Source organism: Physeter macrocephalus, chromosome 7 (assembly GCF_002837175.3).
Source record: "Physeter macrocephalus isolate SW-GA chromosome 7, ASM283717v5, whole genome shotgun sequence".
NCBI lineage: Eukaryota > Metazoa > Chordata > Mammalia > Artiodactyla > Physeteridae > Physeter > Physeter macrocephalus.
This window is the reverse complement of record NC_041220.1, coordinates 53,488,052-53,502,295: the sequence shown is the minus strand read 5'-3', so window position 1 is coordinate 53,502,295 and position 14,244 is coordinate 53,488,052. Positions and strand designations below refer to the sequence as shown.

Below are 14,244 nucleotides of genomic sequence, written 5' to 3'. Positions count from 1 at the left end.
TCCCAGTGGGTTTGTAAGATGGTTCACGGGAATACAGGGAGAAAATAAAACTTTTGTTTATATATTTTTTATCTAAATAAGATCAAGGGTTTAAGATTTACCCCTCTTTACATATGACATAAGACTGGTGATATTAGTCTAATATCAGATGGTCATTTCACATAGTCATAGAAGACATCTTGAAGGGAGTGGGAAAATTCCACAGTGTACTGTGGTTCACAGAGGTGTCCTCACTTATTCATTCTTCCAGTGTATTGCAATTTGCTTGATTTGATTAAGTGGATTAATAGATAATTTTATCTGGCTTTAACTAAACTAGCTCTCACAAGCTTAAAAAGATTCCTGAAAAGAAAATACAGACTGAAGAGAATCCTAATAAAGTAAGCCTGTAGAAAAACAACAAAATGGCACAATTGACATTTTTTCTACTCTTAGTATGAGCGTTTCAGTGAGGAAAAAACTTAATTTCAGAAATAAACTTGTTCAAGGAAGAGAATATTTTTGAAAACGGATGATCAAGAAAACGTCTTTCATTATGTGATTTTTGTTGCTGAGAACCAGGTTAAGCATGTCATCTATAAAACGTCTTTTCTGCTCACTTTAAAAATTTGGAAAAAATTATTAACCTATCTTAAAAATCCTACAAATAAAAAGCTTCAATAACTTTCGAGTTCATTTGTTAACTACATAAATATATATCTTGGGATTTGATTATGAGGAGGACCAGCACAGTAATTTAAAAGAAATAAGAGAAAATATACCACTTATTTTGTCTTTTTACATTCTCCAGTGTCATTAAATTCCAATAAGCAATTACTTCAAAAAATATTCTTAAACAATCTGAAAATTTTATATCTAAAGGATGAGTAGGAGTTTACAAGGGAATAACAAGGCCAAAGAAGTAGGAAATAACATTTATCTTAATTTGTCTTTAACTAGAGATTTGAGCCTAAGAGTTCGATTCCAGAAATTGTGCTTAAAAAAAACTTTTTTTTAATTGTATAGGATAGTAAATTACTACATTATAATTTTTTTACCTCTGGATTAATGGTGAAAGTTTTGGTAGATTTTCCAACACTGAGAAGATCAAATATTATTTCTTTCATTGCAAAATCCAAACGTTCCTAGAGAAAAAAAAAAAAATCAATAAATCCTTATAACTTTCTACTGCTATGGGCATACCTTGGAGATAATGTGGGTTTTGTTCCAGACCGCAATAAAGCAAAATCGGAATAAAGCAGGTCACACTAATTTTCTTGTATCCCAGTGCATATAAAAGTTATGTTTACACTATACTGTGGTCTATTAACTGTACAATATATACAATAGCATTATGCCTAAGAAAACAATGTACAACCTTAACTAAATAATACTTTATTGCTTAAAAAACACTAACCATCATCTAACAACACAGTCGCCACAAACCTTCAGTTTGTAAAAAAAAAAAAAAAGGCAATATCTGCAAAGCACAATAAAGCAAAGCGCAATAATACAAGGGTCTGCCTGTATAAGTTAGGTATCATGTTAAGAATTATACAAATAATGGCAACAATACAGGTCTGTGTCCACAAGAAGTTCCTGAACCTAGTTGGACAAAAGAAAAATACATATGAATTAATGTTAAAAGTATATGATTATAGATACATGATTTAATTATCAAATGATTGGTTTGGGCTTCCCTGGTGGTGCAGTGGTTGAGAGTCTGCCTGCCGATGCAGGGGACGCGGGTTCATGCCCCGGTCTGGGAAGATCCCACATGCCGCGGAGCGGCTGGGCCCGTGAGCCATGGCCGCTGAGCCTGCGCGTCCGGAGCCTGTGCTCCACGGCGGGAGAGGCCACAACAGTGAGAGGCCCGCATACCGCAAAAAAAAAAAAAAATTAAAAATAAATAAATAAATAAATATTCCTTATTTCTCCATTGTCAAAAATAATTACATTATGGGTCATCTTCATTATCATAGTTTTAGTTCAAAGAGAACTCAATGAACATTCTGGAACCTAAGTGCTTTTCCCAAATTGAGAAGGTAACCCTACCTATGCTTCTCCAGGGCTGATGTCCCAAAAGAGAATGTGACCAGAGCCACGGATTTGCTTACTCAGCCCCCATTTAATCCTCTTCAAATAAACCTTCCTTTACTGCAGAGGCTAGAAAGCTAAAATGATATTTCCCAGGATGCCTTTGGACAATAGGCTTCAGGATGTGACTGAGACCCAGTCAAGTGATATACTCACGGGAACCCTTGGGAACTGGGGAACGGGAGGAGGAGGGGGAGGACAGGGAGAAAGGAATCTATTCCACTGGTGGGGACTGTGGTGGAAACATGATTCTGAAACGCCTGGGGCACTTCCTAATTTGGCAGGTTTTTGACTGTGGCAGAGGCAGCAGCTTCCTTGATAGCCCGATGGCGTAGTTTCCTCTGGATTTCCATTTCGGCTAGAATCTGTTTCTTCCGTCCTATGAGTGATTCTGTGAACGACCTCTATTCCTTAAAAGACTCCTTTGGGTTCAACAACCTACCACGGACTCTAGTGTCTGTACCTGAGAACCTAGATTAATGCAGGCTATGAAAACAACGTTCCAAAATCTTTCAAGACACTCAGGAACTAATTAGTAAAAAGACAAGAGGAGGATTATGAGACATTTTCTTGACTCTTCCTAAATTGTCTCCTCCTGTGAGTCTCCTTTCCAAGTGTGTAGATCAATCATCTAAATGTATTTTGCACACACACAAAAATCATTAGCATCATTTATTTTTTACTTTTTAAAGCATACTTTTTTCACTATTCAGTATTAATAAATGTTTTGTTATCATGCTTTTAGATGTGTAACAAATTCTATGACTCTAAGTTACTCTTACAATTTACATGTATATAGGTATTACGAGGTGAGGCACTCACCTGAGCAATGAACTGAATAATCTTCACAAATATATTGAGAGGTGTATCACGAGGAACCACACTACGTGACCCTTTTGGGAAAAGTGCTGACACTATGCTCATAAGACGACTGTAGGGAAAAAAGATTTAGTCATAATGAGAGAATGAAATCAACAAAACATTAGCAAAATATCCTTCCCATCCTTCATAATATGTCAAGATAATTCATATTCCTCCTCGAGGTATTTGTAATGTTAACTAAAATTCATCAGTGTGGCATTTTTTACCAAGATGTTATTTTAAATATGCTTTAAAACAAAGGCACTCACCTTTGAGTTACAGTGTTGCTTTCACATTTTATTCTAATTACATAGACCCACAACAATCTATACAAAGATTCCAGTGCAACTCGAGACATTTTAGGATCTTTATTCTGTTTAGAAACAAAAGAGAATAAGAATAAGTTTATTTATCAAAGTACTTGCAATAATTTAAGATTATATTCTCTGTCAACAACTAAAAGCCCTCTCCATTCCCTTCTTTATTCAACCTAAAACAGGTTTAAATATGTAAGTATATATTTGGTATACGGTAAGTACAGAGAGCTCAAAAGCAACCATAAATAAGGAAATTGAGCCATCCCTTATATTCTCAAAACAAAATACTATTAGTATTTCTAAGAACTCTGAAATTATACACACTTCAACTTACCTGATGGTAAATAGGACACACAACAATACTGAAACAATGATGAAAGGATTGCTCCTCTTTGCTGTAATTCATTGCAGCTCATACACAGTTAAAATTTAGAACACCAAATGTTGTTATAGATATTTGCACTTATGGAATAATGCAAAATATTATTGAGTGATTATACTTAAAAGAAGGAAGATGGAATGGTGGGTTAAGAGCACAGACTCTGAAATTAGGAATGACTGGCCAAACCCCATCCTTGGATCAGTTGGTGAAACAGTTTCCTCAGCTCTAAAATGGAGATAACACGGTACCTACCTCGCAGATTAAGGGAGTTATTACGTGAAAAGCACTTGGAACACTGCCTGACACACGTTAAATGCTCAGTAAGTGTCAGGTGTTTGCCTTTAATTTTTAAATTTAGAATTAGAACATTATTATTCAAAATCAGAAAAGTATACATTTCAATCGCAATTTGATCAGCAAACCTTTTCTTCATACTAGCTATTATAAAAAGTGAAGTTCTTAAATGACAAGAGACATGTAATGAGATTTAATTGTAAATTTTGAAAATTAGCTAATAATCACCTTTAGTAGGAGAAACTCTTTATGCATCTGTTAATTAGTTGTAGGATGCATTTAGGGCTATAAATTAGCATTTATTTAATCTGGTTTGAGAGATTTCTTATTGTTAAACAATAATTTTATATATAACAATGGACAAAAGGGAGTTTTTAAATACTAAGTAATTTACCATTCTATTTTATGCTTTCTCAGACTACAGAATAATAGACATATACTACGTATGATTAAAAGCAATGCAACAAGATTACCACTGGACATGTTTTTAAAAAAGACAACCACTAGAAAATATAATTTTGCACATCTATGTATATGAAAATTTGATATAATTCAGAATGGAGTATCAACTATTCAGCTGGTCAGAGTCTCAAAGTCCGTCTCTCCTTCTACTGCCAAATCCACAATTAGAAATTTCAAATACACTTCCCAAGTAGTTTTCTATTAATTTGTTACTAATGTAACTAAAGTAACATATAAAGTTACACACAATATATCTTACTAATATAACAACCAAGCTTTCTGTAGTACTTTCTTTTCTATCACTTAAATGCAAGGTCTCAAATGTCAAAATATGAGTTCAATTAGTTTTATGTACACTCCAAATAATACTTTCACATAAATTATCTTTTCAAAATATGAATACTACAAATTAACATATAATAAATTATATAATAGAAATATTTAAGTCCAATTCCACATAAAAATTCTTCTCATATAAATTGTTAATAAAGTATCTGGATTATCTTATGTGCTGAGGTATCTGGCATGAAATAAAATTTGATTTTCAAACTTTCCAAGATGGACTACTATGTTTTACAAAGCAGACTTATTTTATAATGAACAATTCCAGAAAAGATAAAAATTATATAATTGTTTATTCGGTAACTGCAATGCTGCTATATATATCTCTGAATAATGAAAACATCCTAAATTGATCTGATCCTTAAACAAAGATACATAATTCCCTAGTTACAATTTTGGTCTAATTTGAATAATCAGATTACATTAATAAAATCCAGTAATATTAATGTACAATACAGTGTTTTTTAATTCTTTTTTCTTTCTTTTTTTTAACAGCAGGTTCTTATTACTTATCTATTTTAAATAATACAGTTTTGATGTCAGGCAAATATGCTCTTTGGCAGCAATCATTTTAATGTTTCTTCCTTTTTTTCCTACTGTGAACAACAACAACAAAAGATTTGTTTAAAACTCAAACCAGGGCTTCCCTGGTGGCGCAGTGGTTGGGAGTCCGCCTGCCGATGCAGGGGACGCAGGTTCGTGCCCCGGTCCGGGAAGATCCCACATGCCGCGGAGCGGCTGGGCCCGTGAGCCATGCCCGCTGGGTCTGCGCGTCCGGAGCCTGTGCTCCGCAACGGGTGAGGCCACAGCAGTGAGAGGCCCGCGTACCGCAAAAAAAAAAACTCAAACCAGTAGGATTGAAGTTTTAAAGTGTTGCATCAAAATCATATTCAAAATCTGAGCTACTGTCTCCTGAATTTCATTGGAAAATGTTACAAAAAGCATCATTTATAATAGATAATTTTAATTAAACAGAATATTTTAAAACTGAAGATTATGGTTAAAAATCAACATTCGGTATCACTTCTCTCTCTTAAATTCATCTTCTTGGAACCACATTAATATTAAACTTTCGGTAGAATGTTCCTGCTGTGTGCTGCTCTTCTTTTACAATACGAGAAGCAGGCTTAAATAAATACGTTGGACATGCAACGCAGCCATGGGTAAAGGGGGAAAAAAGCCACACTTAAAGGAGATAAAGCAATATTTTACTTTGTAACATCAACACGACTCACCTGGAGTGTTTCTATTTGTTTTCTGATACTGTTGTTAGATGGCATCTAAATAAAGCAATGTGAGACAGCAAACATAAACATGAGATGCAGCACATGCATGTTAGATGAAAATAAGCACAAAACAAGACAGCTCTTCACCAAGGTCTCTATTTAGAAGAAATTTGAAATGTCCAAGACAGTGGCTAGAATCACTGAAGAAAAAAAAATTCTATAATTTGGGCATCATGGGATACATCTACAACACTCAAACTGAGAGAAAATAGATAAATTTTTAACTATCTAATTTTTCCTCTAAAAGTACTGCATTTGATTTCAGATAAGTTTCAATTTTTAAAAGAAAATAAGCATACATTGTAGAAAAAAAAATCTAAATTATTTTTACATGGCATCTACTCTTACTCCTCTCTCTCTCTCTCAATTATTCTTTAGAAAATTTAAAATCATTTTTCACATAATGACCTTATTTGACATAAAGACAGGGGAATGGGAAACTACCAAATTATGTTTGGGACAAAAACAGCAGATTTAACACTTTCGGTGAAAATAAACCGATGTTCTCTCACGCTATTTATGGACCTACAGACTAATGCTCATTTTTCATGGTCACCAACTTTAGAAACTAGTATGGTAATTTTTAAAAAATTGTGCGGTATCTTAAAGTGCCTTGAAAATTTATCATATTTATTCTTATGACTCTAGGGAATAATGCCTTTTTACTATCCCAGAATTATAGCCAAAAATATTTTTAAAAATACTCAGTAAAAGCAACATTCCTTATAGTACATTAAAAGGTAACATGGTAGACCAGAAAGAGCAAATTTTATTGAACTGGATGGATTAGATGCAAATCCTATCTCTATCACTTTTTTGGCTCCCTAAACTTGGGTTACTTATTTATCTTCTTTCAGCCTCAGTTATAGTAAGAATTAAATGAGATACTGTACTTAGAGAATCTAGCCTATAATAAATACTAATAAAAATCTATTTTAAGGAGTAGTAGGTCTAATAAATGGAAAAGTGTTACAGATTTTTTGAACTCAAGAGATTACTTGAATCTCAAAACAAAATCAATTTAGGTAAGACCTTTATCTTGTACCAATTTTTCCTGTATACAAAACAAATAAATTATACCTGTCACAACAGATAATTAGCATAGTTTTTCCCTGAATGCTCGACTCCTTACCTCAACTATGTAGCATAGCCACAGTATCTAAAACTTAACAAGCAGGAACCAAGTCATAAAATTTCTGCTGAATAGAGCCTTAATGTAAGTTAAAGGTTAATGGTCAAGACAACTATATTCCAAATATTCATGCTAAGTGGCTCTTATCTCCCTTAGCCTGGCAGATTGACACAGCCATTAATGAAAATGGACAATATGCCAGAAATATTTAACAGGAGGTAAGGGTTCAAAGGAAACAGAGCATTTTAAATGAAAGCCTTAAGCCAAAAAAAAAAAAAAAGTTAAAGTACTGCGAAAGAACTGCAAATATGTTAGGTGGAAACGTATATATATAAAAACATTCCAACAAGCAACAGAAAAGTATGAATTGTCATGAAACAAAGCAAACTTCCAGAAACACTTAAATGTGTGTCTTAAAATATGTTATTAAAAGTTTGAAGAATCATACTACCCAGAAAATGATCAATTCCCTTTCAGTACCTAAATCTGTATGAATTATCAAAATAAGGACAGAAACAATATAATGTACTTAAATAAAACTTATTTTCTGGTTGCACGACATAAAGAATTTAACCAGCTTGATTGGTCCTGGGAATTTTCATAAACAGAGCAAAGAGAATATATCAATTCTCAGCCAAATATGAATAACATCAGTGTATGTATATCTAGGAAGAAAATAGCCAAAAATATTTTTCAAAGACATATTTTAGTACACCTTACTAAGAAATCAAAGTATTTTTCAAAATGATATGTAAAATCATTAAAAAAAAAAGATATACAGGATAACGTTGTCCAGTGAATCAATCCTGAAGTGAGAAAAAAAAGCCAGTCCTATTTCTCACAATATCACGATGAGCTGTAGGGTCAGAGACAACTCATTTAATCTCTCTGTGCCTTGGTTTCATTGTCTTCCAAGTTTAAGTTTTTCAGTCTTAACCCTAACTTAGAGGAATAACAGAAAATGAAATGCCATGTCTGCATGTTTCTATAACATGTAAGCAAATATTCAAATATATTCACTTATGTATCAAAATGGTATTCAAATCAAGCATTCACATGACATGCAGATGAGGAATAGTCCCACGTTCTGTGTCAGATATTAACTGTGGTCCTATCCACAGAAGAAAAGAAGATCCTGTTAGATTCTGCCAGCAGAGCATCCTGGGCAGATAATGATCCTTCTATCTCACAGTTCTGTTTTCAATCCTAAGAGACTGGACATAGATGTGCCAAATAGTGTTAATAACAATTAATTATCCCTTGATTCAAATCAGAATCATTTCAGGAGCTTTCACATCTATGTGGATCCAGTACCATACTTTTAGATTCGGCTGGGCATACTTAACACTAAATGTGCTTTTACTGATATTTTATTATCGAGGCTTTTTTCATATTATTCAGACTTGAGCCAACATTACTGAATTTTCTCAAGAGAAAATACAAAATAAGCATCTGGAGAGTTTTACAAGATTAACTAATACTCTGAAATTCCAAAGGAATTTATTTATTAACAAATATTGCTAGATCTAAGATAATATAAACAATCATTACAAATGTATAATTTTGCATTCATTAAGACCAAGTAAATTTTTAATCAACAGTTTATTCATGTCTATAACATGATTCCCTATAGAAGGAATGAAGTATATATAAGAAAAGGAATATGTTAAAGTATCACTATTCAAATGAACTATAGTACTAAAAGTTTTATTATATACTGGTCAATGTATATGCATAAGTGAATATACTACAGTCAGTATTTACAGGTCAGAAATGAGATTAAGTCTTACCTTTAAATGTGACAAACAGTTCTGTAGGAAAATATGCCAGTTATTTAAAAAAAACTGTTTTTGACTGACACATAAAAGGCAGGTAATTAATGGATATAGAGCCTATGGGAGACAGAAGAGAATAACATTTTTATGAAAAACCACTGGACTTGTAAATTATATTTCATTCATTCTCATAAACAAAAAAAATTCTATTAGCAGTTTTCCCATTTGTTAATTAAAAAAATACGATCTCAGGGAGTAATCTAACAAAGAATGATAAAGGGCAGATTTTCTATAAGAACAATTTCCTGATCTATCCCATCTCCCAAGTGAGAAATATGCTATTATTTCTCCCTAGACCCATTCCTCCTCTAACCAGTAAAGTGGCCCTGGGATCAGAGGACAGACCAGCATTAATGTTGCAGTTTTCTTTTCATCAGGTGTGTGACTTCAGGGAGGATACGTTAAAGTGCTCGAAGCCTCACTTTCCTAACATGTAAAGTGGAGAATGCTAATCACACACATGCTATAGGGTTGTGAGGCTTAAAGTAAGACAAAGAATGTAAAGCACTTGGCTCAATGCCTGGCACAACCAGTGTCTATTATTATTATACCTCTATCTTAAGCGGTCAAGTATTTGTCCAATTCTCCAAACTTTCTCCAAGCTGCATACAAATTTACAGAAAAACCCCTCAAAGTTACTGAAGTGGATGGTGAAATGGAAAAAGAATGCTTTAAATCTCTGAATAGAAAAGATGTAATTAGACAATAGCTCCTAAATAACAAATGCTTCAGAATATAATTTATTATAATGTAAAATAAAGGAATGTATGGTTTAATATGAGACTACACTTAACTTTTCCTTTATTCTAATACATAATTTATAGCATCTGTCAAGACAGGTAAATACCTAGGAATGAAGTCTGAATAACCTATCAAATACAGAGCTAGTAAAATTAAGAACAGAAAGCTCTGAAAAGAGCAGGAGAAAATAGGTAAAATTTGCCCTTGTGTTACACTATGGATATTTTACAATTTCAATTTTTACAATTCTCTTAAAACTCTACTAAAAAAAACCACAACTAAATTCATAAATCAATTACTAAAACTCCTAATTAAACATATGAACGTTTGAAATGTTTCTCAATACCAATGAATGCTTCTTTCTGGAACTCAGTTCAAAAGTAGTCTGATAAAGCATCTCCACAAAATTTTTCAAGCAGGGAACATTCACTTCATTTTTAACAGCCTAGGTAAAAAGATAATACAAAAACAAAGAAAATGGTTACAAGTGTTAGATCAAACTACACAAGGATTACAATAAGTTTCTGTAAGGTTTGAAATTAGTCAATAATTCACTGAGAATCTGATGAAGTCCCATAATATACCAAATGACCAAATGTTGAGTAAGTAAGATAAACCGGGTCCCGGCCCTGGGTGAACAAGCAGATGAATATGTGGTATAACAGGAGCTCTAAGAGGAAATTCTCTGTGCTCTTGGAGCACTCAGAAGAGGCCCCAATGGAAAAAGTCCACAAAGAAGTAACATCTAAGCTGAATTTGGCATTTCTTTACCTAAAATACTGCAATAGCCTCCCATTTAACCTCTCTGGCCTTATCTCCCACTACTGTGGCCCCCTGCACTAGGATCCAGCCACACTAGCTTCTTTGTTGCTCCTAGAACACATCAAACATGCTCTTGGCTTCAGGATGTCTGCACTCGTTCCTTCTGCCTAAGAAGCTCTTCCCCCAAATATAGCATGTCTTATTCCCTTATTCCTTTAGTTTTTGCTCAATCATCACCATCTCTTTCAAGATGGTGGTCTTTCCTAATTACTCTATTTAAAATTTCAACTCCCCTGCCCACTTCAAGAATTTTTAGGCCCCTACCCTGCTCTACATTTCTGCACAGTACTTACCACCACCTCTGGCATATACTCTTGATACATAATTTTACATACTCGTTTGAGTTTTCTGCACTAGACGTAAGCTCTGTAAGAGAAGGGAGTCTTTCCTACCTTGATCATTGTTGCATTCCCTGTGGATGGAAGAGGCCCTGACACACAGAAAGCACTCAATACATATAATGAATAAATAAGTAGAATCTAACCAGGAAAGGAGGCTGGAGGTTATTTGAGAGGCAAGAATATTCCAGACAGAAGGAGTTCTATGTGCAGAAGCTGGTGTTATGGACTGAATTGTCCCAAAATTCATATACTGAAGTCCTAACCCTGCATACCTCATAATGTGACCTTACATGAAAATAGGTCATTGCAGATATAATTAGTTAAGTTAGATTGAGGTCATATTGAAGTTGGGGCGGGGGCTACTCCAACATGACTGGTGTCCTTAAAAAAGGGGGCGGGGTTTGAATAGGGAGACTGGGATTGACATATACACACTATTGATACTAGGTATAAAACAGATAACTAATGAGAACATACTGTACAGCCCAGGGAACTCTACTCCATGCTCTGTGTGACCTAAATGGGAAGGAAATCAAAAAAAGAGGGGATATATGTATACCTATAGCTGTATTGCTGTACAGTAGAAACTAACACAACACTGTAAAGCAACTACACTCCAATAAAAATTAATTTTAAAAAGGTGGTGGGGGGAGAATTTGGACAAAGACATGCACACAAGGACAACACCATGTGAAAATGATGGCAGAGATCAGGGTGATACATCTATAAGACAAGGAAGGTCAAAGATTTTTAGTAAACTACCGGAAGTTAGGCAAGAGGCATGGAAAAGATCTTCCTCACAGCACTCAGAAAAAAATCAACCTGGCAACACCTTGGTCTTAGACATCTAGCCTCCATAAATGTGAGACAATAACCTTTTGTTGTTTAAGCCACCTAGTTTGTGGTACTTTGTAAGGGCAGCCCTAGTAAACAAATAAAATACAAAAGCAAACATGGCATAAAAGAAGAATTAGGCAACACAGTAATAATGGACCACAGTCGAGGGTCTTTCTTCCCACAATCTGCTCCTTTTGATGAGTTACCTTAAAAACTACAATATAATCTCAGATATCTGGCAAAAACAGATTTTTCAGACAAGGGGGAAGCACAAATGACAATTTGGGATGGATACGCAGTGTTTCAAACCATTTCTAGGAAAAGAAATTGAAGTACATGCACTAATGATGTACTTCATTAAGTACATAGCTACTTCATAGCTAAGCTGACGTGGTTTTATAAATGATAATCTGTTTTCTTTTTGGCAAAAGGAACCTATTTTCACGGTTAAAACTGAGGTGAGAGTGGGGGTGGGGTATTTGACTCAAACTACTTACAAACTTTTATAGTTCATGACTTCTGTTTGTACTCATTTAAAAAATCTTCAAGTATTTAACTATAAGTAAATATTCAAAACTGGTAAAAAAAAAAATCATGCCAATCTCTACAACTGCTATGTCATTAATATTTTAAATTCTTAATTTTTCTTACAATTCCCTGTCCATCTTTTCTAAACATGTTCTAAAGATAGAACCTGAATACCATAAACCATTCCATATGAACACATAGATCACAAGTCAATTAATTCAATATTTAAAAATAAAAGAACAGTTACATTTGATTCTCAGTATGAAAATAAATTTCTTCATTTAAAAATATTTTAAATAGACTAAAACCTGAATAAAGTGACTCTTACTAACTTCCATTTCTAGCCAAGGTGGTGTAAAGGGGGCTAGACTTATTTTACCAACTGAAACAACCAAAAAGGAACAAAATATATGAAATGATATGCAAAACATTATACATCAGTCAACAAAAGAAAGTGACCTCTGAGGAATGGAAAATAGATGAGGTGAGCCCTTTGATGGCCCCAGCTTACTGCTGTGTGAGAATTTTCAGGGAAGAAATGAAAGTGTACCATTGTGTATGGTTTTTACACTACACATGAACAGTATAATGTCACTTGAGGTAGACAACGATAAGTTAAAGATGTATACCATAAACAATAAAATGACAAAACAATGAGATATAGCTAATAAGCCAACAAAGGAGATAAAAGAATCACAAAAATGTTCAATTAATCCCAAAAAAATAGTAGAAAAAGGAAACAAAGAACAGATGGGAAAATTAAAAACATAATCAGAAGATGACAGATTTAAAATAACTGTATCACTAATCATATCAAATGTATGTGGTGCCCAATTAAAAGGCAGAGATTGTCAGACTGGATAAAAAAGCAAGAACCAACCATATCCTGCCTACAAAAATATATATATATATATTTTTTTTAATATAAAAACACAAGTAGATTGAAAGGAAAAAATGGAAAATGATATACTATCCTTATACAATCAAAAGGAAGCAGGAGTGGCTATATGAATATCAGACAAAGTAGATTTCAGAGCAAAGAATATTATCAGAGATAAGGAAGGTTATTTCACAATGATAATGGTGTTAATTAAAGAGGATATACAATCCTAAACATAATGTGTTTCATGATAGAGCTTAAAACATACAGCAAGCAAAAATTGACAGAACTGTAAACAGAAACCGTTGGTCAGATTTCAATACTCCTCTCTCAGTAGTTGATAGAACAAGTAGAGAGGAAATCAGCAGAGTTGAAGAACACTATTAACCAATTTGCCCTAATTGATATTCATAGAACACTCTATCCAACAGCAGTATACATAGTCTTTTCAAGTGCACATGGAACATTCATCAAAATAAATGATATTCTGGCCCAAAAAACAAATTTCAATGCATCTAATGGGATTCAAGCATACCACATATGTTCTGCAACCACAAATTAAAAATGAATAACGTGAAGATCTCTGGAAAATCCCCAAATGTTTAGACATTAAATAAAATGCTTCTAAATAACCCGTGGGGCTTCCCTTGTGGCGCAGTGGTTGCGCGTCCGCCTGCCGATGCAGGGGAGCCGGGTTCGCGCCCCGGTCTGGGAGGATCCCGCGTGCCGCGGAGCGGCTGGGCCCGTGAGCCATGGCCGCGGGGCCTGCGCGTCCGGAGCCTGTGCTCTGCAACGGGAGAGGCCACAGCAGAGGAAGGCCCGCAAACCACACACACACACACACACACACACACACACACACACACACACACACACACACACACACACACACACAAAAATAACCCGTGGATTTCAAAAAGGACAGCAGAAAGTATTTTGAGCTTTATGAAAATGAAAACACAAGATATCAGAATTTGTGGGCTGCCACTGTAGAACTACTTAGAGGGAAATGTATAGCATTAAGTGCTTATATTAGAAAAGAGAAAAGGTCTTGATGATCTCAGCTTCCACCTTAAGAAACTAAGGGGGGAAAAAAGAGCAAATTTAG

At 34.4% G+C, this 14,244-nt stretch overlaps 1 protein-coding gene across 1 annotated transcript in view; it reads right to left on the bottom strand.

Moving 5' to 3' along the window:
- Nucleotides 1-14,244, bottom strand: part of FRYL (FRY like transcription coactivator) — a 248,563-nt gene that overhangs the window by 97,150 nt on the left and 137,169 nt on the right. The window contains exons 12-16 of the mRNA XM_007114521.4: nucleotides 10,075-10,173; nucleotides 8,943-9,044; nucleotides 3,207-3,310; nucleotides 2,899-3,007; nucleotides 1,038-1,124 (exon numbers count right to left, since the gene is read on the bottom strand). Of these exons, the coding sequence (XP_007114583.2) occupies nucleotides 1,038-1,124; nucleotides 2,899-3,007; nucleotides 3,207-3,310; nucleotides 8,943-9,044; nucleotides 10,075-10,173 (501 nt within the window). The remainder of the gene's footprint in view (nucleotides 1-1,037; nucleotides 1,125-2,898; nucleotides 3,008-3,206; nucleotides 3,311-8,942; nucleotides 9,045-10,074; nucleotides 10,174-14,244) is intronic.